Source organism: Pezoporus occidentalis, unplaced genomic scaffold (genome assembly GCF_034315485.1).
Source record: "Pezoporus occidentalis ecotype Australia unplaced genomic scaffold, CSIRO_AGI_Poc_V1 ctg89, whole genome shotgun sequence".
Classification (NCBI taxonomy): domain Eukaryota; kingdom Metazoa; phylum Chordata; class Aves; order Psittaciformes; family Psittacidae; genus Pezoporus; species Pezoporus occidentalis.
In genome coordinates, this window is record NW_026916253.1 from 324924 (window position 1) to 350120 (window position 25197).

Sequence of the window (25197 nt, forward strand, 5' to 3'; positions counted from 1 at the left end):
CAGTGCCAGCAGTCACCATCAGCACCTTGGTCTCACCCTGCATACCACCACAGGTCACCCACTGCCACACATTTTGAGAGAGCACCCAGCCTTGAGGTGCCATCAGCACCAGGAAGTGCTGCTGCACAAGGCACTGCCTGGGAATCTTTTTATTTAAATTGTTATATTTCACATCATTTTCGAGGGCCCTTCAAGCCCCGTGTACTCTAGGAGTTATCTCTACCTGCAAACGTGCCATGGTGCAACTGTGCAAGAGCCACCATGTGCCCAGGCGCAGGCTGTGCCCTGCATCCCACATGTAGAGCCCCATCTTATGCTTGCCCTGGCATCCAACTCCCTGCCTTATAAAAGGGTTTTGGGCTCCTGAGAGTACCAAAGGCCTTGTAAAAAACAATAATTTCCCTCTGTTTAGCCCTTTAAAGAAATAAAAAGCTAATTTAAAGCAATTGTAAGTAAAGACCATGCCTTCTGAAGACTTGCGTTATTCATGCGATCCAAATGCTTTTGGCAAGAGATTAGTTCATGGTATAATGTAGTAATTTCTTATCTATCTTTGAACTAAAAATTGAATTTGGTGATATGAAGATATAAAAATAAAGCTGAGTGCGCATCAAAAGACAATTGCTTTAGTTTTTAAAATATGTTTTCATGAGAAGTTCATGTGCTGACACAGTGAAGGAAAGGCACATTTCCAGGAAGTATTTATGGAAACCATCCACAAATTTTTTAAATTTTACATGTTTTCTGATTTATATAAACTGTACATTGTGTTTTCAAAATTTCTACAACTCTCTCAAGAAAACCAAATGATTAATTTTATATGTGAAAATTGCTTTAATGTGGCTACATTACCTCAAAAAAAGACTCAACTGCACCCCGAACCAGAAACTTCAGTAAATAGAAAAACTTAGAATCTTATGGAAGTGATAGGCTTGAAACAATAGTAATAATTATTTGTATTTTTTTATGAGTTAGCTAGAAAACAGGAGCATTTAAAACAGGCCCTGTGTATTCAATGCTTAAGATATATGGTGTGGAAATTACACTTTCAAATTATATTTAAATACCTCCAGTGATCTCTCTTCACCTTGGAAAAGCCAAGAAATAGAGAACTAAGGCTGACACTCTGCTCTGGATTCCTGCTATTCTCTGATACTTTCTTCCCCTCCTGTATGTTTACACTAGTCTGCATTTCAGCCCATTTTCAGTGTTGTTGGCAGAATCCACACTGTTAAACCCATTTTAAGTGATGTTTGACTATTTAATAGTCTATCCCCAGACCAGGGATGCTCACCCTTTGTGGTAGGACGCGAGGTAGAGCAGTGCAGCGTGGTCAGGAGTCTGGGAGCAGGCGCATGGGCTCCCAGCAGGTTGACTGTGGCACTGCTTCATTGCTGCTGAAAACCAGTGCCCCTACAATGTGCTGGGGCCATACATCTGCATGCCCCACATGAGCAGCTCAGCTGGCTTCTCTGGTGAGGCCGGGGCCATGGCAATGTAAGTGGGTCCATGATGTCGTGTGCGCCGGCATAGATGTTTCTTCCCAACTGCTGCTGCTGCATCCCCTATACTAATCTGCTGTGTCACTAACAAGTTGTATCATTTGAACCTTGCAGAGGAAGGAATCAATCATGAGTGCAAGCTGTGTAACCAGATGTTTGACTCTCCAGCAAAGCTCCTGTGTCACCTGATTGAGCACAGCTTTGAGGGGATGGGAGGCACATTCAAATGCCCTGTTTGCTTCACAGGTAAGACAGGGAGGCCAAGACAAGCCTCAGCATGCATGGCTAGATCCAGAAATGACACTCAGGGGATTTGTGAAATACTGTATTCCTTTCCTTGGGAAAAAAAAATACTGTGCTTGGAAATGTTAAAAGTGTTGTCTGTCTGAAACTGGGGCTCGCTCTGAAGAGCAGTGCTGTGGTGTCTGACGCTGAACAGCACTGCCATGTGCAGCAGGTTCTGCATTGCCCCCCACACTTCAGACCCTTTAAAGTTATACCTTGTGGCTTGAAGGTGCAATGTGTTTCCAAGTGCAAGACTTGCATGGTATGGACCTGCGCTTGCAAGCTCATATTCCCCTTAGCAAGGACCCTGTAAAGACTAGGTAGCTCATGGTCTACTCATGGTGGTGAGGCTCACTTGAGTTAAGGTTTGATAAACCTTTACTCAATTAATAAATAAATAAACCAAATTGTACAACTGTGCCATTTTGTCAGCTGCTATCTCAGCCCAGTTTTCTCATGGTGGTACACAATTTAAGAATCTGCTTTTTCTGTGAGCTTGGAGTTAATTTATCCTTTCCTGAAACATGCTGTAAAACAACTCTTTGAGAGCACGTGTTTAATTCCACTGAAGAAGCTATTTTCAGATGCTGATGGTCATTCATATAAAAAGAAACAAAAATTAAATAAGGTGGATTTTTAACCAGCTAAAACATGTGGTTCAATATGTTTCACCTGAAATTTCACTTGATAAAGTCATACTATTAGTTTGATTCAAAATCATAATGTATATGCTGTAAAATTTGTGATGTTAAATGAGAATCTTCTGGTTTTATATCTATTGAATGGACAACCCATTTAAAAGGCCTAAAAACTGTGACAAGCCTGCCCTTTCAGATTCACATGCCTGCCAGAAATGCTGTTGTGGGCCACGTGTCTTTCAGACCCCAGCCATCAAGGCTTCTCCTGGCCCAGTTGTCCTGCATTAAAAATGCATCCGATGCACCTGCCACAGGCCCAGGGCTCCCCACAGGAGCAGTGACGTCCTCTCTTTGGTCTCATGACTGAGTTCTTCCAGTTACCCATGGACAGTGTTAGCTTTATGTGAAATATCAAAAATCCGTGCAGCATATAGAGTCTGTTAGAAGTAAGCTGACTGCCAGTCTGGAGACCCTAAATTGACTACTTGTAAGGAAATTCTGCTGAACAGAGTGTATCAGCACTTCTCTGGCAGATATCCTTGGGCTTCTCAGAGTCTTTGCAATCGTAAAAGTGCAGTTCAAGACAAGATGCATTATAGGAAGCAATCTTAACTAATCGTACTATGTTTTTTCAGTCTTTGTACAGGCAAACAAACTGCAGCAGCACATCTTTGCAGTCCATGGGCAGGAAGATAAAATTTATGACTGCTCACAGTGCCCGCAGAAGTTCTTCTTTCAAACAGAGCTTCAGGTATGTTTACCACAGGAGTAAAAGCAAAGCTAAAGCTGTTGATTTCTCTGTGCAGCCATCACCTTTGTCTAGCATTTAGAAAAGGTGTGTACCCTTGATATGGTCTGTTCTGCCCTTAAACAGTCTTTCAGTCTCCTCATGCCTCCCTGGGTGCTATCAGGAGAAAGGGGTCTCTGAGCATGGCTGGAATGAATAAATAAGACAGATATCATGATTCTTTCTAAGTATTTCTCTTGACAGTAGTGTTGGTACATCTTGACATGTCTACGTCAAACACCTTGTAAATAATTTCTTTTGTTCTATTAATAATTTAGAGACTTATTAACATACAAAGACTAAACAAACGGTAGCTACCCCCTCCCCTTTCTCACTGTTAAGTCAGAAGTAAAAGAATTTTCCCTACTGAGGTATGAGAGCAAAGCATGGGTGCAGCTCAACACATGTTTAATTAGAGGCTGCACTAAGGCACAAGTACATTAAAAAGCTGCAGGCTCTGCAAACCAGGCATTACATACCAGTTCCCTGGCAGCACTGGGGGCCACAGCAGTTTGAGCCTTCACAAACCCATGCCTGGGTGCAGCAAGCCTTTTGGAGGGGTTGGCCCTTGACCTGGGTATGCTGGTGCAGCACTCTTGAGGCCGTGGCCCTAGGGACCACCTTGGCATCATGCTATGAGGCTTGGGTTTAAATTACATGGGTAGCTTTGTTGCTAAATCCAGGTAGATGCTAAAACCAGCATGGTGTGTGTACCTGGTACCTCATGGCGAATGGACTGCTGGAGCTTGCCCGTCTAAAGAGATCTCAAGGGGAGGTGTCCACTTGGCCATCCTTCTTAGTCATATCCTACCTGTGTAGCACGGTCACCAAAATACCGCTGCCATCACCTGTCAAATGCAGTCTCTTTCTGAAATGGTATTGTCTGCCTCGTTGCAATCTATTAGCTTTACAAACCATTTACTTAAACTTTGGAGGGTTTTTATTTATCTTGCTGAATTCCCAAGCTGCTCCTCTTGTGTTGTGGTGTCATGCTGTGGAAGGGTGGCTGATCTTTTTAATTTGTTTTTTTTTTTTTTTTCTTTTGTCTCCCAGGGGAATCTCTTTTTTCCCTTGTTCTAGCAACCTGATTTGCATAAGTGTACAAAAGTTTTAACTATACCTAGTTAATATTTTAATAAAGTCAGCAGATTTTGGGTTTGTGTTCTCTCACTATGAACGTTCTTAAGAAGGCAACAGTGGCTTGCAAAGCCATCTCTGATTTTTCCAGTAATTTTTCCTGTAAAATGATGTTTGGTCAAAAAGCCAGCACAATTAAAATGGGCACACTGGCTTCCTAGGTCACTGCATTAACCTTTAAAATCAGATGATCAAGTAAAGAGAACCATGTGAAATTATAGTCCTTACAGTGCCCGTTTTTTTGCAGTTAAGAGTTTTAATTACATAGTGTCACAATTCTGAAGTGTTGCGCATTGCAAAATTGCTGCAAATAGCAGCTTTAATCGGATAAATTATGATTGTAATTTTCCAGTTTTCATGCAGGATTTGTGTGCACTTAAAAATTTTGTGCTCATAATAATTACATGAGTAGTTTTGAATGGTGTTGGCTGAATGAAAATTCTGTTCTTAGCTGCACAGTTTTAGTCTTTGTCTTAGCAGTGACTCAGAAATGCATGTTTACTTGATGCCAGGGATTTTACTAATCCAAATACCTGAGCCAAGAAGGACTCAAAACGTGTGTGTAAAGCAGTTAGAAATGCTCAAGACTTTTGAGCCAGTCTACCTCAGCAAAATTCTCTCATCAGTTTCTGATCTCTAAGCTGGCTGCTCTAAACTCCTCAACTGTTGGTTATATTTTTGTTTAGTAATGAAAATTTAGTATTATTTTAATGGACCGGTTGTTCAGTTGCTAGTTAGGGTTAAATCTGCTTAAACCTTTTAGTCTCTTAACTGTGCAATTGTTCTTATGTGGGCAAATCACCATCCAACAAGGGATTCTACTTGATGAATTTGACTTTTCTGTTCTGATCTTGCTTTCCCACTGATGTAAAATAACTAGTGTCAACTAGTTATTTTACATCAACTTTAGCTTTTACTTCTTTGTATTTTAAATGAAACCACTGAAAAAAATTAAACAAAACCAAAACAAAACAAAAAGACAAACCAAAAAAACTAAATTCAGGTATTTCAAGAAGCACTTCAGAATGGGGTACTTACAGAAAAGCAATTAAAACAAGGAGGGTGAGGAAAATGAGAGGCAGCACTGGGCAAAAGCAACTTTTAGAGAAGTCATGGAGAAGCGTGAATTGGCCCTGCTGGTTTGTGAACATTTCTTTAAACAGAGTAAACCCCAAATAATAACCCCAGAAATGTGTGCCATGTGATGAGAAACATTGCCCCTGTAAATGTGCTTCTTGTGGTTAGTGCAAATACTGCTTTGGCAGCGTAACGTTCTGGAGGCAGTCAAACCCTCTTTGCCCTTCTGAGTAATTGTATTTTAACATAGGTTTATGCTTCAAATTTTACACCATCTAATGGAGCCATGACTGAGGCTTAAGAAAACTCTGAGGAATTGAGCTCATTTTACAAACTGTGGAAATTCTGGTGTGAATTTGGAGTGATGAGTCAGTGAGGTTACATGATGACATTGCCAGAAGAAAACAGTGTTAACTCCTTACATTATCGCTTTGGAAATAAGGAAAGAAAACATGGTAAGGTTAAGTATGAAACACAAAGGAAACAGTATGTGTGATAACCCCACATACACTTAGGGCAGAAGAGGAAAGGCTGGCAGCTACATGTTTTTCACATCCTCAGTTTGTAAGATTGACAGCTATGAATATGATGAAAATCTGGAAAAAAGTAAATTTATAGCTAATATATAGAACACCAAGGCTATGGCATTTCATTTCCCATACTGAAGCATGCTTACAGATACAAGTGTAGAGGTGGAGGTTTGGAGGTGTCCTCACATGTAGGGCAAAAGCAGCCCTGTCAAACAGACCTCTGTCTCTAGCACCCATATCAGGAGCTGGCAGCCACTGCCAGCATGCCTGCTTCTCATAGGTGCCTGGAGCCAGAGCAACACATGGGGCACTCAGAAGTGGGAGATGAGCTAGCTCTTTGACAACTCGAGATTTGGTCTCTACTATTTAAAACGTAGCAGGGCGCCCTGCCAACACTGAAGATGGGTCAGAAATTATGACACATAATGGGTGCTGAGAGTTATATTTGTGGTGTAATTCTCAGCAGGGAAAGATACCTCCTCAATTGCTTGTGTTGAGAATTACATTAAGCAAATTGTGACTGAGCAGTGGTTTTCAGAGGAAACATAAGGAGGATTTTCATATGTAGTTTTTTGCCACATTGCTTTTTCCAAGGAGCCATCACATAACCAATGAAGTATTTGCATTTAAAGGATTAATTCCTGCTGTTTGCTTGTGTACTGTTAATCGTACCGTTCCCTCCTGAATGATTACAATTGATGAAAACTAAGGCAAGGGATATAATAAACAATGCGCAAATAATCCAGGTACCAGGGGACCAGGGTACCTGCCAGGTCTTTCCTAGCACAGGTGTTCAGGTGTTTTATTGCCTGCTATGAATAAAGGGCTTTCTTTTCTGTTCAGATTTGGAGATATGTCAAACCACTGAATTAAGGGAGCTTCACTTGAAGAGTTTGCTGTCATTTTAAGTGCCCAGTTTCTTTAAATGTAACCATATCAAAAGGAGAGTGGCTACTATGGCTCATTGGCTAACACTGTGGTCTGTCTCCCTCCTCATTTTATTTTATGTGAAAAGCTGGCAATTTTCATATATCCATAAACAGGCATGAGCTGCTGCACAGAAATTGCACTCATTATATTAATAATGATTTACCATGAATGTCCTCCAGGGGCTTGATTTGGTCCACATCAAAGTCCTTGGGATTCTTTCTGCTGATTACAGCAGATCAAGCTCTAAGCAGGTTTTCTTTTTTTTAAGTCTGCTTTTAATGTCAGCTTGATGCTAGATGCGACTCCTATAGAGGAGAGGAGAGGCATTCTGCCCAGGCAAGGGGGCACTGGAGCAAGCCACCACAGTCTGATGTCCCCAATGGGGTACATTAGGACCCTGCTCTGTACACTTGGTGGCTTCCCTGGGAGTGGGGCAATAAGGAGCAACATCTCCAGCTGCACATAACAATTGTCCTTGGGGCCATCTGCGTAAAACAGTGTCCCTTGAAGCATGTGGGGGAAATGAGAGGCTCTTGGTTTGTATGTGACCCACTTGCTCCCAGGTGAGTCTACAGGGCTGCATCTAAGGGCTCAGTTTACCACCAGTGGTCAGAGCACTGGAAAGAGACCTAAGCAATTTCAGGTCTATGCCTAGCTATTCAAAATCTTTTAGTGGTTAATGTCTCCAGCTCCTACTTGAAACATGGACTTTACCTACTCCCAGTGGATACAGGAAAGCTTACTAAAATAGGAGTAAAATGTTTTTTCCAAACAACTCTATGTGCTTGCAACACTGAAATGTCTTGGTGCTTCTGGGCTCCAGTGTCCTTACAGTCAGTGAGAGAAGAGCAAATGTATGGTATTTTGATGAAGTTGCAGGAAATATTTTTCCCTAGAGGAGCATGTGGATAGCAGGACAAATGGGACCTGAAATGTGGCTCTATCTCAAGGCAGTACTTCCACTTAGTGTAACTTTTGCTGTGTTTCAGAACTTATGTGTGACTTAGATGTTAAATACCAGGAGCTTCTTGCTGAAAACAAGCTCTTTCTAAGTTTTACCTACAAAATCAGGTAGAATTCATTTCCTGCAAGTAAAATCCTTTTTTTTTTTTCTTTTAAGTGGAATCTTTGCATTTTGGTTGTTTATAGGCTTGTCAGTCTGTTATCAATCCTTCCTGTTTCTTTTTTCTTTCTTTTTGTTTTTTAATGTTAGTCCTCCTCTAAAAATCCTGAAAACAACCTAGTCAGTTATCCTAGCAGATCTGTCTAGCATTTCTTAAAAAATGTTGCTATGGTGCTTAGAGTATTGTTAAATTTTAATTATTAGTAGTTACAAAGCTAATAAATTACAAGAATACCAAAATCTATTCCAGCCATATTGCTGGGTTTCATTCAGACGCAGTCAGATAATTATAACTAACAATAATTAAAAATTAAAAGCGCTGTAGGCACATACCCATCATGTTGAGTCTGTCTGCCTGAATGTTCTTTATGGACTGCAAAACCACAAGTTTTATCTCTGATCTGTTGTCACAGTAGGGAAGAGTTTTACTTATTAGGTCTCTGGTTTTCAGTACGTGTGTTTAAATTCAGAGGAGGGGGAATAGCTGGCTATTTAAAAAATTGGGGTTAGGAAGAAGCTTTCATAAGGCCCAAAGCTAAGACATGCTATCATAGACTGAGTGCGGAGGTAGCTAGGCTCTGCATAGCTGCAGTCGAGGTTCAGTGTGGGTGATGCTGGAGGTTTCCCTGGCCTGACATCTGCAGAGGTTAATGCTGTATGTAAGGGGAAGGGCTGTTCATGCTCATGCACCTCTGTGTGATTTGCCAGCGCCTTCTTCCACAGCACAGAACGAGGTGGTGTTTCCATAGCCTCCTGCTGGGGATGCTGTTGGAACAGGCGTGTAATCCAGACTGCATGGCCTCTGTGTGTGGCCACTTCTGCTGAAACGTAGCATGGTGCAGAAAGCTAGAATTGCCCTGTGTTTGATGTAGTGACAAGATGTAGTATTTTTTCATTAGGAAAGATGATTCTGATCAATATATTGCTACATCTTTATCATCCCTGAGGTATCTTCAGTGAGATGCAGAAAGATCTCTCAAGTCTGCAGAGAGTCAACTGCGGTGAAGCTTGGCACTGGAGTAGCATGTCCTATAACAAAAAAACCCTCCTGCATTTCTTACACCATTAATGCTGTTCTGTGGCTGGCCCTGGCTAGCAAAGAATTCACAACTTCACATTAATGTGCAGAAAACCCAGCAGCTATGCAGGGCAGGGGAGAAAAAAAGAAGGGAGCAAGGTGAAAGGCATCGTTTCGGTCATTAATGCACTTAAGAGCACCCAAGTGTCAACATGTGTGATGAAGTGTAAGGAGGCATGTCCTTCCAATGTGGCAGTGCTGGCACACAGAAGGGGCTTCCTACAGCAGAGATGGCACTTGGATCTGGTGCTTAGGCTGCCCAGCTAAACCCGTCATTGCCTGTCATCTATGCCCTAGGGCAAGGGTCCAATCAACTTTCGCGTAGGCACCATGCCATCCCAACAGATGGGCAGGAGGGTAAGCCGCCAAGGGACAATGTATATGCATCAATTGTGTTTATTGACAGCACAGTTCCTGGCTGGAAATGTTCAAATGTCTATTTCAGATAAGACGCCTTTAGTTAATAGATAATGGAAATACAGCCTAGTTTTGAACTAATTACTTTATATACATGACAAAACAATGCAGACACACAAATGTAAGACGTGCTGATTACGGGGAGCTGAGCTAAAGATGTGTCACATCATGGAGTCCCTCCTAAAACTGACTCAAAGTGCCACTGAGTACTGGAGACCAAATTTTGCAGGAGCTGCACATAACTGCAGAAATCATGGCAGGAGCCAGCCTTTTACACTTTCAGGTTTTCCCTTGCACACAGATGTCTAAGCTCACCTGCCTTCTCCGTGGTAGTGGAAACCATTTTTACTTGCACAGGTAAATGAGGGTAACACGTTAATCCAGACCAAAGTTAGACCAGTTTATGCATCTCTCTAAAGAGGTTTTTTTTTTTCCATGTGACAGAAAGAAAGAAAAAAACATATAATATGCTTTTATCTTTAACAATATTGTTGCCCAGCAAAAAGAATAATTTATGCAAGCATCCAGGGAGAAGTTTGTATGTGCAGATTATAGGGTGTTTCCTTCTCCTACTTGTTAGCTTTATTCAATTAACAAGAGCTAGTGCTCTTGAAAGACGTGCTTTAAAAACATTCTGAATGTACGATTTGGTATTCATAGAGATCCAGGCATAGTATATGTAAATAAATAAAGCAGGAATGTTTTACTTCCCAATTCATTAATGAATTCCCATCTTCTTGGAAGCAGAGTGCATGGTCTGTGCTAAACATCCATCCTTGACCAAAAGGAGGAAGCGCAGGAGAAGAAATGAGAAATGGATTTTCTTTCAAAAAGACCAGATTGCACTCTCTGGTCTGGCAATAACAATTACTAATGACATTTAGAGAGAAATTAAGGATGAGAAATGCAAGTTGGCATTTCAGCAGTGCCAGTCAGTAACATTGCATCAGAGCTCACAGAAGAAATGAGAAAAAGTTTAGGGATGGAAAATTAATTTTGTTATGTCAACAGTTAAATACCTTTTCTTCATTTCTTACTACACTATCACAAATTACCACTGTGATAGTATTTAGCAACTCCTCAGGTGAGTGGAATAACACTTTGAAATCCTTATTTTTGGAGTCAAACGCCACATGTTGGTGTTTTGCTGCACAATGAATGGTAAAAAGAGGTTCAAACTGACCAGGGAGGTATGATATGAGCTCTTGAATGTGTGGTAGGAAGAATATTGTGTGGCTGCTCTCTGCAGATCTCTGTGGTTTTTACAGCTATGAATGAATTAAGCTCACCAGCACTTTTACTGAGGTTTTTTTTTTTCTACTTTACAAATTTGGAAAGGCAGAGTTTGAACAATATACCCAGATCCTTTCAGGAAATTTTTGGAGGAGTCAGTTGTAAAGCCCTGGAAGTCTCAAAGCTTTTGTTCAGAAGTCATTCATATGTTCACTATTTGAAATTCCTGTCTCCAGAGGAAGGTGGTATGAAGCCCCATTTCCCATGTAGAGCCACAGAGCAAAGGGGCTGTAAGTGGTAGGTTTGTGAGCATGGCTGTCAGCACAGCTGGCTGCACAGGGACAGCAGATCCGGGTACCACTGCTTGGCCGTGCTGGGCTTGGTAGCGCATGTCTTTCTAAGCAGGACATTGTCCTTAAATTAGAAACAGAACATTTACGTAATATGTAGGCAACTAAAGTAAAATAATAATAATAATAATAAAAACAACTGTAGTTTTCTCTTCAAAAAGTCTTGCTACATTTTTTTTTCTTGCTGGTGGGAAGAGCTCTCTAATACAGCCCCTTTCATTTTGTTCTGCTGTAGTAGCTGCTGTGGAAAGTAGTTTGGGGTCTGAGCACAGATTAGCTCTGATTCTTCCTGTGAGTGTCGCTAGCATCCAAAGGAACTGACTTCATTTTTAAAAGGAAAACGGATGCTGCACTCGAAAAGGAAGAACATAAGCATTATTTAAAGAAAATAGTGGAGCTTGATCAGCCTCTGTTTTAAAAAGCTCATCAAAGGTAATGTACAGCATCCTTTTAAAAGTTCAGTCTCTTCAGTTGCTTGCTGCTAGAGCAAAATGGGGATGCTTGTCCAGACATAACAGTATATGCCTGAGTGTTTTCACAAGAAATGTCTAGATCATTAAATATAATAGGTCTCAGCTGCCGTTTTGATCACTGAGGCATGCACACAATTCATCACAGCAAATCAGGTACGTCTCTGTAACTTACCTTTCTGCAATTTGCTGGCACTTTCAGAAAGCTGAAACTTATGTTGCATGTGCTGCAGAAGCTATTTCAGATAAAATATTCTGTGTTTATTGCTGGAAAACAAGGATTCACTAATAACAAAAACATGGAGCAGTGTATGTTTCTGCTCCTGCATCTTGCAGAACCAGCAATAGTACAAGCACAGATCCCCAGCCACATTCATTATTTATATATATTCTTGTCTGCAGTAAAAGAGAGATAAGCTTCAACATCAGACTGTGCCATATTCTATACTACAGCCCATTCAGGAAACCTGAGGCAGCCATGGTTCTCAATCATTACACAGTCCATTTGTCTGATTGGAGTTTTGTCCTCTCTGCCTTGCTGAAATGTTGCTTGTTCTTTAACAGCTTAGTTTGACCTTTGGAAAGAAAAGGCATTTGCTATTTTAATTAATTTTTTTTATTCTCATTATTATTGCTATTATTATTATATATATATTTTTTTAGAGAGAACCCAAACCTTCTTAAATGGAAATTGGCATTCAAAAGTAGCACAGTTATTAAAAAGCATTTACTTTATTACTAGAAGAGAACAGGCACTAGTGGGCTTGAAAATTACATTGCAGTGGATTCATCAGTTTCAGTCACTAGTTAGTCTGTGAACAGATGGATATATTTGTAACAGTTAACGTGAAATTATACCCTGGATTTTTACATTTGCCTTAAGAGCACTGCTATCTTAGCTGCTGACTAAAGACGCTTGGAGATGTATTTTATTTGTTTTATTTTTCTGAAAGAGGATATGGTTGTTTCTGATTGCAGAGATTCCTTACATCATTGAAAGAGCCTTCTTTCAGAAGTATGAATGATATATAGCTACTGTGTAAGGAAAATGTTGTAAAAGAAACCACCCATACAGCTGTTGCAGAAAAAATAAATATCTCAGCCTATACCTAGATAAACCCCCACGGAATGAGAAAACCGTTTTCAATAACCAGATATTTTTAACTCCGTGTATGAAGTTAGTAATCACAGTCATCTGAATTTGCATCTAGGGTCTGCCACAGTCTAATTGCTTGTCTCTTCCCCCCTCCCTTGAAATTTAAGGCTACTAGTTAACAGAGCAATGCATTAAGCACTCCATCTTCAAAATAGAAAGAAATACAGCCCAAGCCTATACCACGTGGCATCTTTAGGTTTCGGGGATTTCGTTTAAATCTGAAATTTATGTCCAGGAGAAATAAATTATTAGATTGTAAAAGCAGCCGGGGAGGGAGTAAGTATAGTCTCTTTTGTCCTCTATATCATTTCCCCAGGAAGATAATAAATGTGCGGCAAGCGTCTTGTGTTTCCTCAGTCATACAAATGTTGCGTGTGATTGTGTTGTATTTCAGAATGAAGCCTAAATTCCAGACAGGAAATACTCAAGTGATACTGTACTGCTGTTGCCTACTGCTGTGGTGCTGGTGGAGCCCCCATCACTTTTACCATTATAAAGAAACTGAAAAATAGTTTCATGAAGAAATTTAGAAGGCATTAGGTGTATCTCTGATTTGCTGAGTAAGGGATTTAGTGCGTAATCCTAAGGTTTATCTCCTCAGACAGTGAAAAGCAGCAGAAACGGTGGATCCATGCTTGGCTGCTGGAGTGAACTGAAGATAGGGGTCCTGCCCTGTGGTTTGATCCCGCGGGCCAGTTTTCCCAGGGTGATTTTAAAGAGCATTCCAGAAACTCCTGCCTTACCTGTTCTCATTGCTCTGAGAGATATATACATACAGCAAGCGTAATGAGTACTTTGGAAAAAGTGGTGCCTGATAAGAACAATAGGAGAAGTAATAGTTAGAAAGTCAGTTGGTAACTTGTCTTTCTGGACTGGGATTGTGTATAGAGCTGTCATTACCTGCACCTCTGTGTTCTTTTGTTGGGAAGGTTGTCAGTATTTTCAACCCAGCCTACTTTCAGGGACCCAAAACCAGCCCTGAAACAGCCTTGCTGCTCTTTCTGAAGTTGCTTTCAGATAAGTATATTCAACAGTGTACTAATGTTTGTATACTTCATACTCTAGCATCATATTTTGAGAGTAGCTTTATATCTCCCTTTGACCAGAGGGGAAAGAAAAAGAGTAAAATAGCTTGTTTCCAGACTGTACCTGTTCTGTGGGTTCTGCTTATGTTAAATGAAAATGGGGTGGAATGTTTGATGCATGGGCTGGGCATGTGCGGTGACATGACCTGTGCAGTAACTGCTAATGGATGCATTGCTAATGCTTTCTTGTTTCTTCACATTTCATGTTAATAGAATAAACTTACAAGACACTAAACTGTGTATCTTTAATGAGGTGATGGGGCTCTGTTAGAAAGATCTAGATGATAAAGATAAGACTGTATGTGCTGATGGAATCCACGTAGAGACATCTCATGGCTTTGTATAAGGTCAGCTTGGGTTCAGCAAGGCTCCATCACCCCAGGTGCACAGGAGCCGGCCCAGATTTGGCAGCAGCAGCAGTCCTGAGCTCATCAACTCAGCAGTGCTTGAGATGAGTGGTGCGGTGTACCTCACATTTCTTCTGTGCCATGTCCTGGGCAGGCAGTGTGGGCACCCCAGCGTGGCCTCTGTGCAGAGCACCCACTCAAACCAAATTGCTCGGCTTTGTACCATGCAGAAATGGCCAAGGCACTGCCCACACCATGCCAGCCTGGGGCAGAGCTCCTGCCTGACCAGCGAGCCTCCTCATTTGTTTCTATTGCAGTTAAACCCAAATAAATTGCCATGGGCATCGAGGTTTGACTGTGTGTAGCATATCTGTCATCAGTGCATTACATTACTGTGTCTCCAAAAGGAGGAGAGAGGAGGTTTAGAGCATACTTCTGAAAAACTCATCCTCCTTTGAGGCTGACACATGCTCTTATTCTTTGTGTGAGATCATGATTGTTTAAAGTATAGCATCTTGCTGTATACTGACACAGGTGAGGCTGTTGTAATAGGGTATCACTGGCTGGAAAATCCCATTTTTTACCAGTTACAGTTGTTTCACACACATACTGCAATGCTATTGCCTCGCTGTTTTGTCTTGTGATGTCTTAGAGGAGATGGCTCTTGGTGGTGGTATTTTGGCCCCTCTTTTGCTTCAGGGAACAGCTTGTGCTTGGCTCTTCCACACTACTAGCTCCTCTGGGGTTAATTCCTCAAGGCAGTGGGCAGAGCACAATTCTGTCTGCAGATTTCTGCTCTGCTGGTGGCATGTACAATAATGGAGCAGCATGTAAAGTACTTCTCGAACTGCAGCCTGGCTATATTATAGCAGAGACATGCATTTGAGGATTTTTATGCCCCTTCGAAATCAAAAAACAGCAATAGCAGGAATTACATCCAAGGCAACAGGTCGCTGACCAGCCATTTTGTCAGCTCAAGCAGTATGTGGATGCATCTGTGAAAAACGTATCCACGCCACCAGGCAATGAGACTTGTCAGATCAGTATTCCATTAGTGGGAATTTTACTTCAGTTGCCACATTTTAAAAGAATTGCCATTAGAAGGACTCTGATGTGTTGTAGCCAGGCTGTGGATAGGCCCTGCTCCTGTGAACTCTGCCTGTCCACACCTGCTTATTTGTTCTGAGGAATGTGGATCAGCTGCAACTCACATCATTCAGTGGAGGAGGCTGCCGAAGTGAAGAATGCAAGATGTGCCCCTGTTAATATTTGTGCTAAAATTCACAGTTAAGGCTGAAACTGTTTCATACCTGGTCCTTAACACCAGGAATACCTAACTTATGCAGAAAAAAAAAGCTACAAAAAAAATCTGATGGCGTTCAGTATGGCCCTTGCCATACTGCAGAACAGCAGAGCAAGTTAAGGAGCCAAAGTTTTAGGTTCAGCTTTGAACTTCCTGGGGTTTTTGGGTTATATTCCCATGGAAATGATCACTCAATAAAGCTTTTGTCTGTGCATTTTGACTGGTGACCTCTGAAGGTGCTATGTAAAGCATTTCCTTTTTCTCTTTTTTATTTGAGAAAAAGTGTGAGATGATGCTGTCATGATCCTACAATAAAGACCCCATCAGGAAATCATCTAATGTTTGCAAAAGAGTCACAAAGGGTCCCATAATGATGATGCCAACCCTTACAGAAATATATAGTTAACTGGTTTCTGCAATGTGATTTTTCTTATATCAAGGAGGGATTAATGAGATATGCTTCAGATAGGGTTCAAATAAACTAACAAATCATGTTTTTGAGAGGAATATATAAGAAGGATTTCTGGAAAATAGCTTTCCTCCTGCAAATGATTTTGAAATGTCACTGATTCCCTGAGTAGGACTGCACCTGCAGGACCAGCTCCTCAGGAAACCGTGGGCTGACCAAGCCAAGGTGAAAGCACCAAGAGCTTTCCCATCCCTGCTGGGATCCTGCAAGCCCTGTTCTGCTCTTGGGATTAGCAACAGCTCTGGGATCCAGTCAGGGAGAAGCAGTGGGGCTGAGGGAGGAACAGAGGAATTCTAAAAATATTCTGGTTTTACGCACTTCTGACAACAGTAACAAAATCTGTCCCTTTCCCTTTGCATTTCAGAAGTGTAAGGTTCTTCCCTCCGCTTATTTTGATCTCACACATGCCATACTGTAGACTACTAGTCACAAGGATGCTGGTAAATTTGCATTTCTGAGTGAAATTCTCAGGAGCATGCAGCCTCTCAGGACAGGTATTATTAGCTCCCTGGTTTCATTGGGTGCCTCAGTGAATCATGGTGTGTTTATGGCTAGTTTCTCTAACAGAAGACTACAGTTATCTCTTCATAATGTATTCTCCTGTGGGTTTTTTTTCCAAAGTGCTGTGGTAAGGAGATTTTCCCAAAGGCTTCAGTTTGCTTTTGTGCTTCAGCATTTTTCCCAGTGATTTTAGAAGAAGCACATAGATGTTTTGGTGAGGGCTTTAATGGAATATGAGAGGCTCTGCCAGGCTTAGGCTTGCATTTGGAGTTCACTTATAATAGGCTCACCTTGGTTTATTCTTAGTTTTTAGAGAATAAAAAGAGATGGCAGGTCTACAGGACAGATGATACAGAATTATTAGTCTCAAATAGAAAGGGGAAACCATGTTAGGCAAGTTGTCAAAGTCTGATTAGGACGAAAAAACCTGAATTAGAAGAGGAATTAAATTAATAAATCATCTTAAAAAGCTTTAAATGGTGTGAGAAAAGGCTGGTGCTGTGAAAAATAACGGTATGAAGAGGTAATTTTCTAAACCCAAAATAACACAGAAATGCCTATCAGAATCAAAAATATGTTTAAATTAACAGGGACAGTGTAAGTACAGAGATAAAACTGTGTAAGTACATAGCTGGGCCAATGCAGCATGGGAGCAGAGCCTGCAGCCCCTGGGGGTGCAGAACAAAGGCAGGCAGCAGGGCAGCGGGTGCTTCTGAGTCTGCAGGGGCTTTATAGACCAATGCCTGGGCACTTGCCTTTCAGTACAGAAACAGGCCAGCCACAGAGTATGATTTATTAAAAAATAAAATTGAAAGCAGACAGCATTTGGTGGTCACATGTGGAGTGGCTTTTCTTCCCTGTAAATATTTTACAAGCACTGAATCTTCCTATTGAAGAAGGTCTCAGGGTGTCCCCAGGTGAGCACACACTGAGGGGGGCTGCTCAATATCCTCAGAGGGTGCAGAAAACCCAGGGTGCCAGGACCACCCCTGTGCTGGCACAGACAAGTGTTTCTGTGTCCCACTACCAGTGAAGGGTGCATTTGGTTCCAGAGTGATGAAGTATTAAAGCATCGGAGTAACTGAGGTGCAAACATTTTCATTGAAAGCAGGTAGCTTTGCTTTTCAGCTGGCACAGACCTCCAGGCGTATTTTCTTAGAGACCAAAAGTGATCTGTATTTTTTTCTTGGTTCAATAACTTGTAAAGGACAGCTTCCTACCTGCATTCTGAGAGTATGCTGACACGGGGACTGACTGACACATGGCAAGTTATCAGATGCTCAGAGATGAAGGAAGCAGTAACACAGGCAGCCGATTCCTTTCACAAAGGATGTGCCATCTTTCGTTTGCCTCTTCCTCCGTTTCAAGGGATTCTTCAAATAAAAAAGGGACGTGAACCTGTCTTGACTGACAATTTTTTTTTATTGAGTACCATGATACCTTGGAGTTCACTTGTTACAAGCATTTTATGTAGTGGGTGAAATACCAGGGGAAAGGAAAGATGTAATGCAGTATTTCCTGAAAAAAATATGATCTAAACATATAAATGTCACTGGGTAAGAGTTACCTGAAACAACTGGAAGGGTAATTAACACCTGGTTTTATGGGAAACATTGGTTACCACTATCAGTTTTAATGAAGTGTATTAACTAAACTGTGTTCTGAGTATTCATTCAGCCCTGTTTATGGCACACTCTTGAGTACATTTACTGTTTGTCAGAAGTGCAAACTAGTGAACATATGAGGCTTTAAGACAGGCCATCTGTTAGTCTTAGACCCTTGGATAATTGTCAAACAGTTCTAAAAATAAGCGCATACAAACTGCAAGGGGGTGCAGAGGTGATTTTTCTTTAGAGTCTGGTAGCAAAGGGAAAGTAGCAACCAGAAATTAAAAATAAATAGGTTTATCCCATAAAGCAAGAGATAACCTTTTTCTTTCATTTTCTGCTTTCTAACTTCTTCCTCTCACCCCACTTCAGTGTGCTGCCTTTTTGTGGGTTTTTTGTTTTGTTATGGTTTTAGATTTTTTGCTCTTCCTCTTCTGGGTCATGGCATCCCTTGAATGCCTCTCCAGTTTAGGATTAGAGCAGCACCAATTTAAGGCTCACAGCTTTCTGTAGAGAGCGTAATTCCAATGGCTAAAGCAAGGGTCATCTTGTGTCCTCTGCCTAAAGTAATCCCTTTATAAAGTCAAGGCGTAAAGATTTTTATCTTTACACGTGCTGTTAGAGGGAAACAGTACCTGTGAACAAACGTGTGTGTGCTTATGGATGTATCATGAGGAATAGTGGCTGAGAGATTTTTGGACCAGTTTGAATTCAAAAGATGCAAACCATCCTTTGAAAAAAGAATGCTGCAGATGGTATTCCATAAATATTTAGACACTGTAACTTCTGTTTTGGATGTTTTGGATTGTGTTTTTTTATATACATGCTCAGATGTGAGACTTGAACCTTGGCTTCAAGTCAGCGCCTGAATCTGAGGGTTAATGTTTGTCTGGCGAGCTGCATGTGTTGACAGCCAATGGAGGGATCTTTTCTTGTGCCTCCCAGCACCACCTGTAAGGGGGAAAGAAGAGAGAATGGGGAGGAGTGAGGCACTGCCACGAGTCTCAAGCCAAGACCCTGATCCCTGGGCTTGGAGATGGACAGTGCCTGAAGGGGTGGGGGAAGCCTGCACAGGGAGGTGGGAAGAGGCAGGGAGAGAAACTGCCTGGGCTCTTGCCTGGGTCTGGAGGACCCCCTGAATTCTGGGAGAAATACAGGGATTAATAGGTCACCCAAGGGCTCATCATCAGTTAAGTTTCATGTTGGCTGTTTGTTGTGTGAATCTATTATCTCCATAAATTCTATGAAATTATTTGAGTATTGGTTTCTGTTTATTTTAAGGGGATTTGGAAGGGGAGAAAGAGGCGTTATAGCCTTTCATCAGAGTCCCAGTCTCTATGTAACACTGTGGAAGGCTTATGAATTTCACTTGAAGGTGGAGGGCATCACCAGCCTTGTTGTGCCATTTCTTAACATCTGTATAACAGAGGGTCTTTTAGGTGTACATGCTCACAGACACAGACAGGATACCTCTAAATGGCTGGTACAACATATCTGAATACATAACAGATGCACAATGGCACTATAGACTGGATGTATTATGGCCCCAAACCATTATCACACCCCTCGCGGTTGCATTTTACTCTTTTCACCTGCTCCTGTGTAGTACACCTGTGACTTGCTGGCAGTGAACACCGCTGCAATGTGGGAGACTCCCAGCTTGACTGCCTGGCTTGGAGCTTTGCTCCATCATGTGCTGCTTTTGTGTGTGTGTATTTTCTCTAGATCTTTATATAGCTCGTAAGAATTTTTTGAACTGCTGCAAGTGATCATCTTTCAAGCCTGATGTTTTCCTTCTTGACACAGTGCTCTGAAAATGGAGATTGTCATGCCAGTGTTTGCACAATAATGGATGTAGAAAAAGAGAGAAATATTCACTGTAGATGTCCTGCACAAATGGCTTGATCTGCATCCAGAGGGCAGGCAGGGGGTATCCCCAGGGAGGATCTGGAGAGCAATCAGCATCTACAGACAATAATCAGCCATTCTTCGAAATCTTTTTATTTCCTAAAACCTGTCACCCAGTTCCTTGGTCACAGACGCTTCCACAAATCATTCATCTGGGCATTGTGCAGGCAGTAGAAAATTCCACTTAAACACTGTGCCAGCCCCAAGGCTCGGGGCAGTTACATTTTTCCCACTGACATGGTTAACAGAATTGCTATCAGTTTCTAATGATTATTAAGAAAAGAAGAAATTTTCCAACCTTGTCCTATAAATAAGCTGCGACTTACCTGATCTTGACAGGTGACTTAGTGCTGCTGTAGAGTTTTCCAGCTGCAGTAATGTCTCAGAATGATGTATTCAGTGGGGTATCAGCTGTGAGCCATGCGTGAACCAGGGGGCTGAGCAGGAGCTGTGAAGAACCATTTTTATTGCTCAGCTTCCAAATTATGTCCTACCTCCTGCCATCCCCAAATGCACGCAAGTATGGATGGCCTTGTGAGCAGGTAGGCATGCTTACACACACGCAGGCATGCCTGGAGAGGCTTCATTTTTGTGGGTTCTTTATTTTCCTTTGGAAATCACCATTAAGATTATTTGCTTTAACTATAACTTCTAGACATGAAAAATCACACACGAGATGTTTCCTGCCAGTCTGCAGTTCTGGTGGAAAGGTGGGTGAAGTTTCCCCAGGCAGCTTAGGTAGAAGCATTCCCGTGGTATCCCATGTTTCAAAACACTCGCTGCCTTCTGGCCTTTATGGTTTCACTCTGCTGCCTGGAACAGCCCAGTATAGTGCTGAGGTGAAAGCTGTTTCTGCTAGGGCACAGGGCATTCCCAATGCCAGGATATATATTTTTTTTCCTATTGCTCTGAAAGTCAGGGCAATTTTCTTTATCTGTGGCCCACACATAGGTGCCTAAGAAAGTTATCCAGTAAAGCATGGGTCAGATATGCAAAGCACATGTGTGAGAGGAGAGACAGAAACACTGAACATCTTGGGCACTTTCTGACATCTGCAAAGCACAATTCCAATAAGCTGCACACACACAGAGGGCAGAGGGAGTAGAAGCGAGAAGATAAGACATGACGGTTGTTAGTAATATGAGACGGGTTGTCAGACTTTTCTTGGAAAGCATGTTTGTGTTATCTGAAGTACATTTTAATAGGTGAGAAATCTATATTGGTTGCAGAGGATATGGACAGGCTCTTGTGATCTTCTGAGTACACACCAGTGTTGGCTGTGCAGTATCTGCACACACCCCTGTTGGTCGGGTGTTCACCAGCACCAGGGCGTGCAGGACTCATGCACCTGTGCATGTGGCTTATGCAGGATCTGCTCTCCGAAGCAGGGGGAGGATTCAGTGCACACAGACTCTTGTGTCTGTAGGCATTACAGGTATGTTCATGAGGTCCTGTGTACAATGTGGCTCTATTTATTAACTGCTTGGTCTGAGGACTAGCATGCATATTGATTGCCAGTAATGCACGCAAAGGGAATAAATGGTACAGTCCCAAGGTATTAAGACAGAATCCAGATGCATATGAAAACTGTGTATTTTACTTTCTTTAACTGATAGCCCTATGGCCTGTCTAGTTTCTCAGCTTCTACTTGACCCAGCTATAAATGACTGCAGGATTTGAGTATGATGATCTGTTCATTTCTTTGCGTAAATTCTGCTTACAAACCCAGTATATTCATTGTATTAGGAGTGTTCAGAACATATTATTAACCTGTGTTTGAGGAGAGCGGGCTCGCAATGAAAGATTCATTATCAGATTTAGAGCCACATACCATTCCCTTATTGACCTGCCTGGTATAATCAATACAGCAGCCACACAAGTTTGAAATCATGTTCTCTGACTGTAGACCATGTGTCATGCATCCAGTGCTGATTGTGCATTATCTTTTAAATGATACTGCCTAAATAAGTATGGATTTGTCTGCCACGAATAGCCCTGCTCTCAATTTGACGATGGTAAACCTTTCACTTTTTTTTATTGCATGTAGGATGTCCTAAAAATAGAACTGTAATTAAGTGCATAAGAAATGGCCCTTGTTAAAATGCCAAGGAGTGTGTCTGAGCACAGGGTGGCCTGTGTATTCTTTCACATTTTCATCCTTTAGGTTTAGTGGACAAGCTTCTTATTAGTGCTGCCATTGCGTTCATAGGGCTCCATTCATCCTCTTCCATAAAGTCATTATTTGACTTGAAAATAATATCCAGCACTACAAAGGTCATTTCTTCTCAAGGCCGAGAAGATTTCCATGTATAGCAAAGTAAAGAGCCATTGGATTACGTTTGATGATGTTAAAATTGTCTAAAAGCAAAGTAGTCTCAGCTGTCAATTCACTTGACATTATCTGAGTATAATGCTATATCTCCTGATAAGCTTTCCACATCTTTGCACAGTACTTCTGTTCTTTGATTCTGGAATACTTAGCATCACTGACTGGGGTGTGCTCAGAGGGCTACTGTTATGCTAAACAAGATACAGTTATTTTGTGGTTTCAACAGCTGATTGCATTTAATTTCACACGGGCTCCTTCTGTGCGTGTGGCAGCTACGGTGCCACTGCGGTCTCTAACCTTATGGCACGGTAAAGCCTGCCTGTTCCTCGCAGCCCACCCGCCACAATATCCCAGGTCACTTTTGCGGTGATTTAGAAACTCAGCAGCACTTCTGACACCTGGTGGTCACTTTTCGGGAGTGCATAGTCCAGAAATGCTCCTTCTGCAAAGGGGGTCACGGCTGCCTGGCCCCATGCATTGTGGGCCACCCATTAGCTCTTTCCACAGATGGTTTTCATCAGGGAGATGTCACCTCTGGATAAAGAGGAGGATCATCATCAAGATGTAACTGTGGATAGTGTAGAAGGACCGGGTGATTTATGAAAAGTTAAAATATCTTTATTTTAAAGCTGAGTCGTTGTAAATAAATAATTAGATTCAAAATTCATATTGTGTTTAAAAACTTATTCTTCAAGCTGGCAGACTTGCCTGGCTCTGCTATTAGGCAGATGGAGACTAGTAAAATTGCCTAGGCTTGAAGTAATGCAAATGAGTTTTTACATTTGGGGATGCTGGGGATCCAGCTCAAGAAAAGCTCACCATGAAGCACATCTCCAGTTGCTCAAATAGTTGAATAATCATACAAATAAAGCTGAGATAAGTTGTAGGACCGGGGTTTCAGTCAGCACACAAAATGTAGGTGAATTGGTACTGCTCTAAAAATACACTTCCAAGGTTGGCTTCCTGATTTATTGGCTCCTGCACAACATGACAAGGCAGGTCAGCATCCTCAGATGCAAGATCCTATGATGACATGTGGCTGTTACAAATCTACCAAAAGGAAAGAAGGGAACAAAACCCACTCTAAACTGCTGAAAGAAATACGTAGAGCAAATCTATTCTTTAAAGACATTTAACTTCTGGGTTACATGTCCAGCTTTTCGTCTGCTGGGAATAGTACTATGGTGCCTGAACTGGGAGTTCAGCTGTTATTGCCAAAGTATTCCTTGGACTCAGAAGTCTGTGTCACAATTTGGTGTCTCTTGTTGCACCCGATACTAGTGAGAATAAAAGAGTAAAATATGGCAAGGGCTCCTCCCTTGATCCAGATTTTTTTTTTTTTTCTTTTTAATTGTTACAGTTAAGGGAATCCCTAAAGGCAGTTTTTGCCCATGAAGTGTTACCACTTTCTTCACATATACCAAAAAAACGGGAGATACGGGGGGGGGGGGGGGGTAAGGGCGGGAGGCGGTGCGAAAGAAACTCTCATGGCTGCACTTGCCTTGTAGCATTTATTTTCTAAGTTCGCATCAGCATTAACAGATCTGTCAGAACAAAGCAAATGTGTCATATTGGCAGCTGTTACTTATGAGTACTTTTTCTTTATTGCATTTTGTTTTGTAATAATTGAGAAGCTTTTATGTCGAGCTTGGCATAAATGGTGCTGAGTGGGAGGGTATGGGCATGCTTTCTATTATTCTGCCTCTCATGCATGTCTCCTTTTTTCGTCTTTCCAGAACCACACATTGAGCCAGCACGCACAGTGAGCCACTGGCACTACAGGACACCTCTCTGCAGAAGACTTGACGGTGGCACAGTGGGGAGGACCATTTGAACATTACATCCAATCAAAGTGTCATTTGCAACCCAGATGTAAAACTCTAATGATTTGGCCATGAGGCGCTGCTATTATAAGCAGCTGGAAATGAATATTAATGGAAGAGATTAAAAGTATTCCATGCTCAGTATTTTTTATTGTCCTGCTTCAGCTAGTGTACTTTAGAGCTTCTGCTTCTGACTGAATTTATAGTGTTAGATAAACCTGCTTTGATGCTGTTGCCCTTTGTTGCTTCTTGTACTATATTGATAGTTAAAGATTAGGTGTGATTTTTTTCTTTTTTGTTAACTGCTTTTTAATTGCAATTTTAGGTAACTGTGCATTGTGATGTGATTGCTTGGCTATCGTCTGAATATTTCTTTTTAATTTTTTAATTAAGGACTAATGCTTTGATTGGATTTGCCAGTTCACCGGACAGTGATTAAAACTATGTAATGAATATAATCGGTTTCAGTGCAACTGGATGGTCTGCTTTATAAATGTGACTTAATCTGATTGCAATAACTAGTACAGTTCAATAAAGGGGAATGCGTGACCTTAGCGTCAGAAGTTGTCTGTCTGTCAGTATATGCTGCGTCACCATGGCTGCCTAAGGTTTGTAAATCACCAAGTGATAGCTCACCTGACACAGACAGTGTTCTGTGCCCAGGCGGAAGGAAGACTGGGAGAGAGTGAAAGCCAGCTTCCTGTGTCTGGCATCGTGCTCACTTGTACATACACCTCCCAGGCTTCCATGGTAAGTTCAGCTGAGGTAAGAACATCTACTATGACTCTGGGCATGCAAAGGCCTTGCTAACTTATCACACTTTTACTCAAGTCAACAAGAATGGAGGGCACCTGGTCTGCTGCTACCTTGACCCTAGTTCTGTGCTCCTTTGTTTCAATACAATAAAAAATAGCTTTCCAGATTGTGTACAAATGGACAAATACTGGATCAGGCCTTGGGGACCTTGGTAGGAGACTGTATATTTCACATGCATGGACTCCTAGGCCCACAGGTATTGTAGCTCTATGTAACTGCCATACTTCTGACACTTGAAACTGCTGTCAGGCAGCTTAACAGAGCTAATTAGCAGGCTTGGGGTTTTTTTTTAACTT

At 41.7% G+C, this 25197-nt stretch overlaps 1 protein-coding gene across 6 annotated transcripts in view; it reads left to right on the forward strand.

The window, feature by feature from the left end:
• ZNF423 (zinc finger protein 423) overlaps positions 1-24963 on the forward strand; it is a 235321-nt gene extending 210358 nt beyond the window's left edge. For 2 of the 6 annotated variants that reach the window (XM_062604898.1, XM_062604899.1), the window contains 3 exons: positions 1617-1748; positions 3061-3176; positions 23999-24889. In XM_062604898.1, the coding sequence (XP_062460882.1) occupies positions 1617-1748; positions 3061-3176; positions 23999-24028 (278 nt within the window). In that variant the 3' untranslated portion in view covers positions 24029-24889. Of the gene's footprint in view, positions 1-1616; positions 1749-3060; positions 3177-23998 lie in introns of those variants that run through there. The other 4 variants (XM_062604900.1, XM_062604902.1, XR_009962012.1 and 1 more) reach the window with 3 other exon arrangements.
• Positions 24964-25197: the final 234 nt, after the last annotated feature.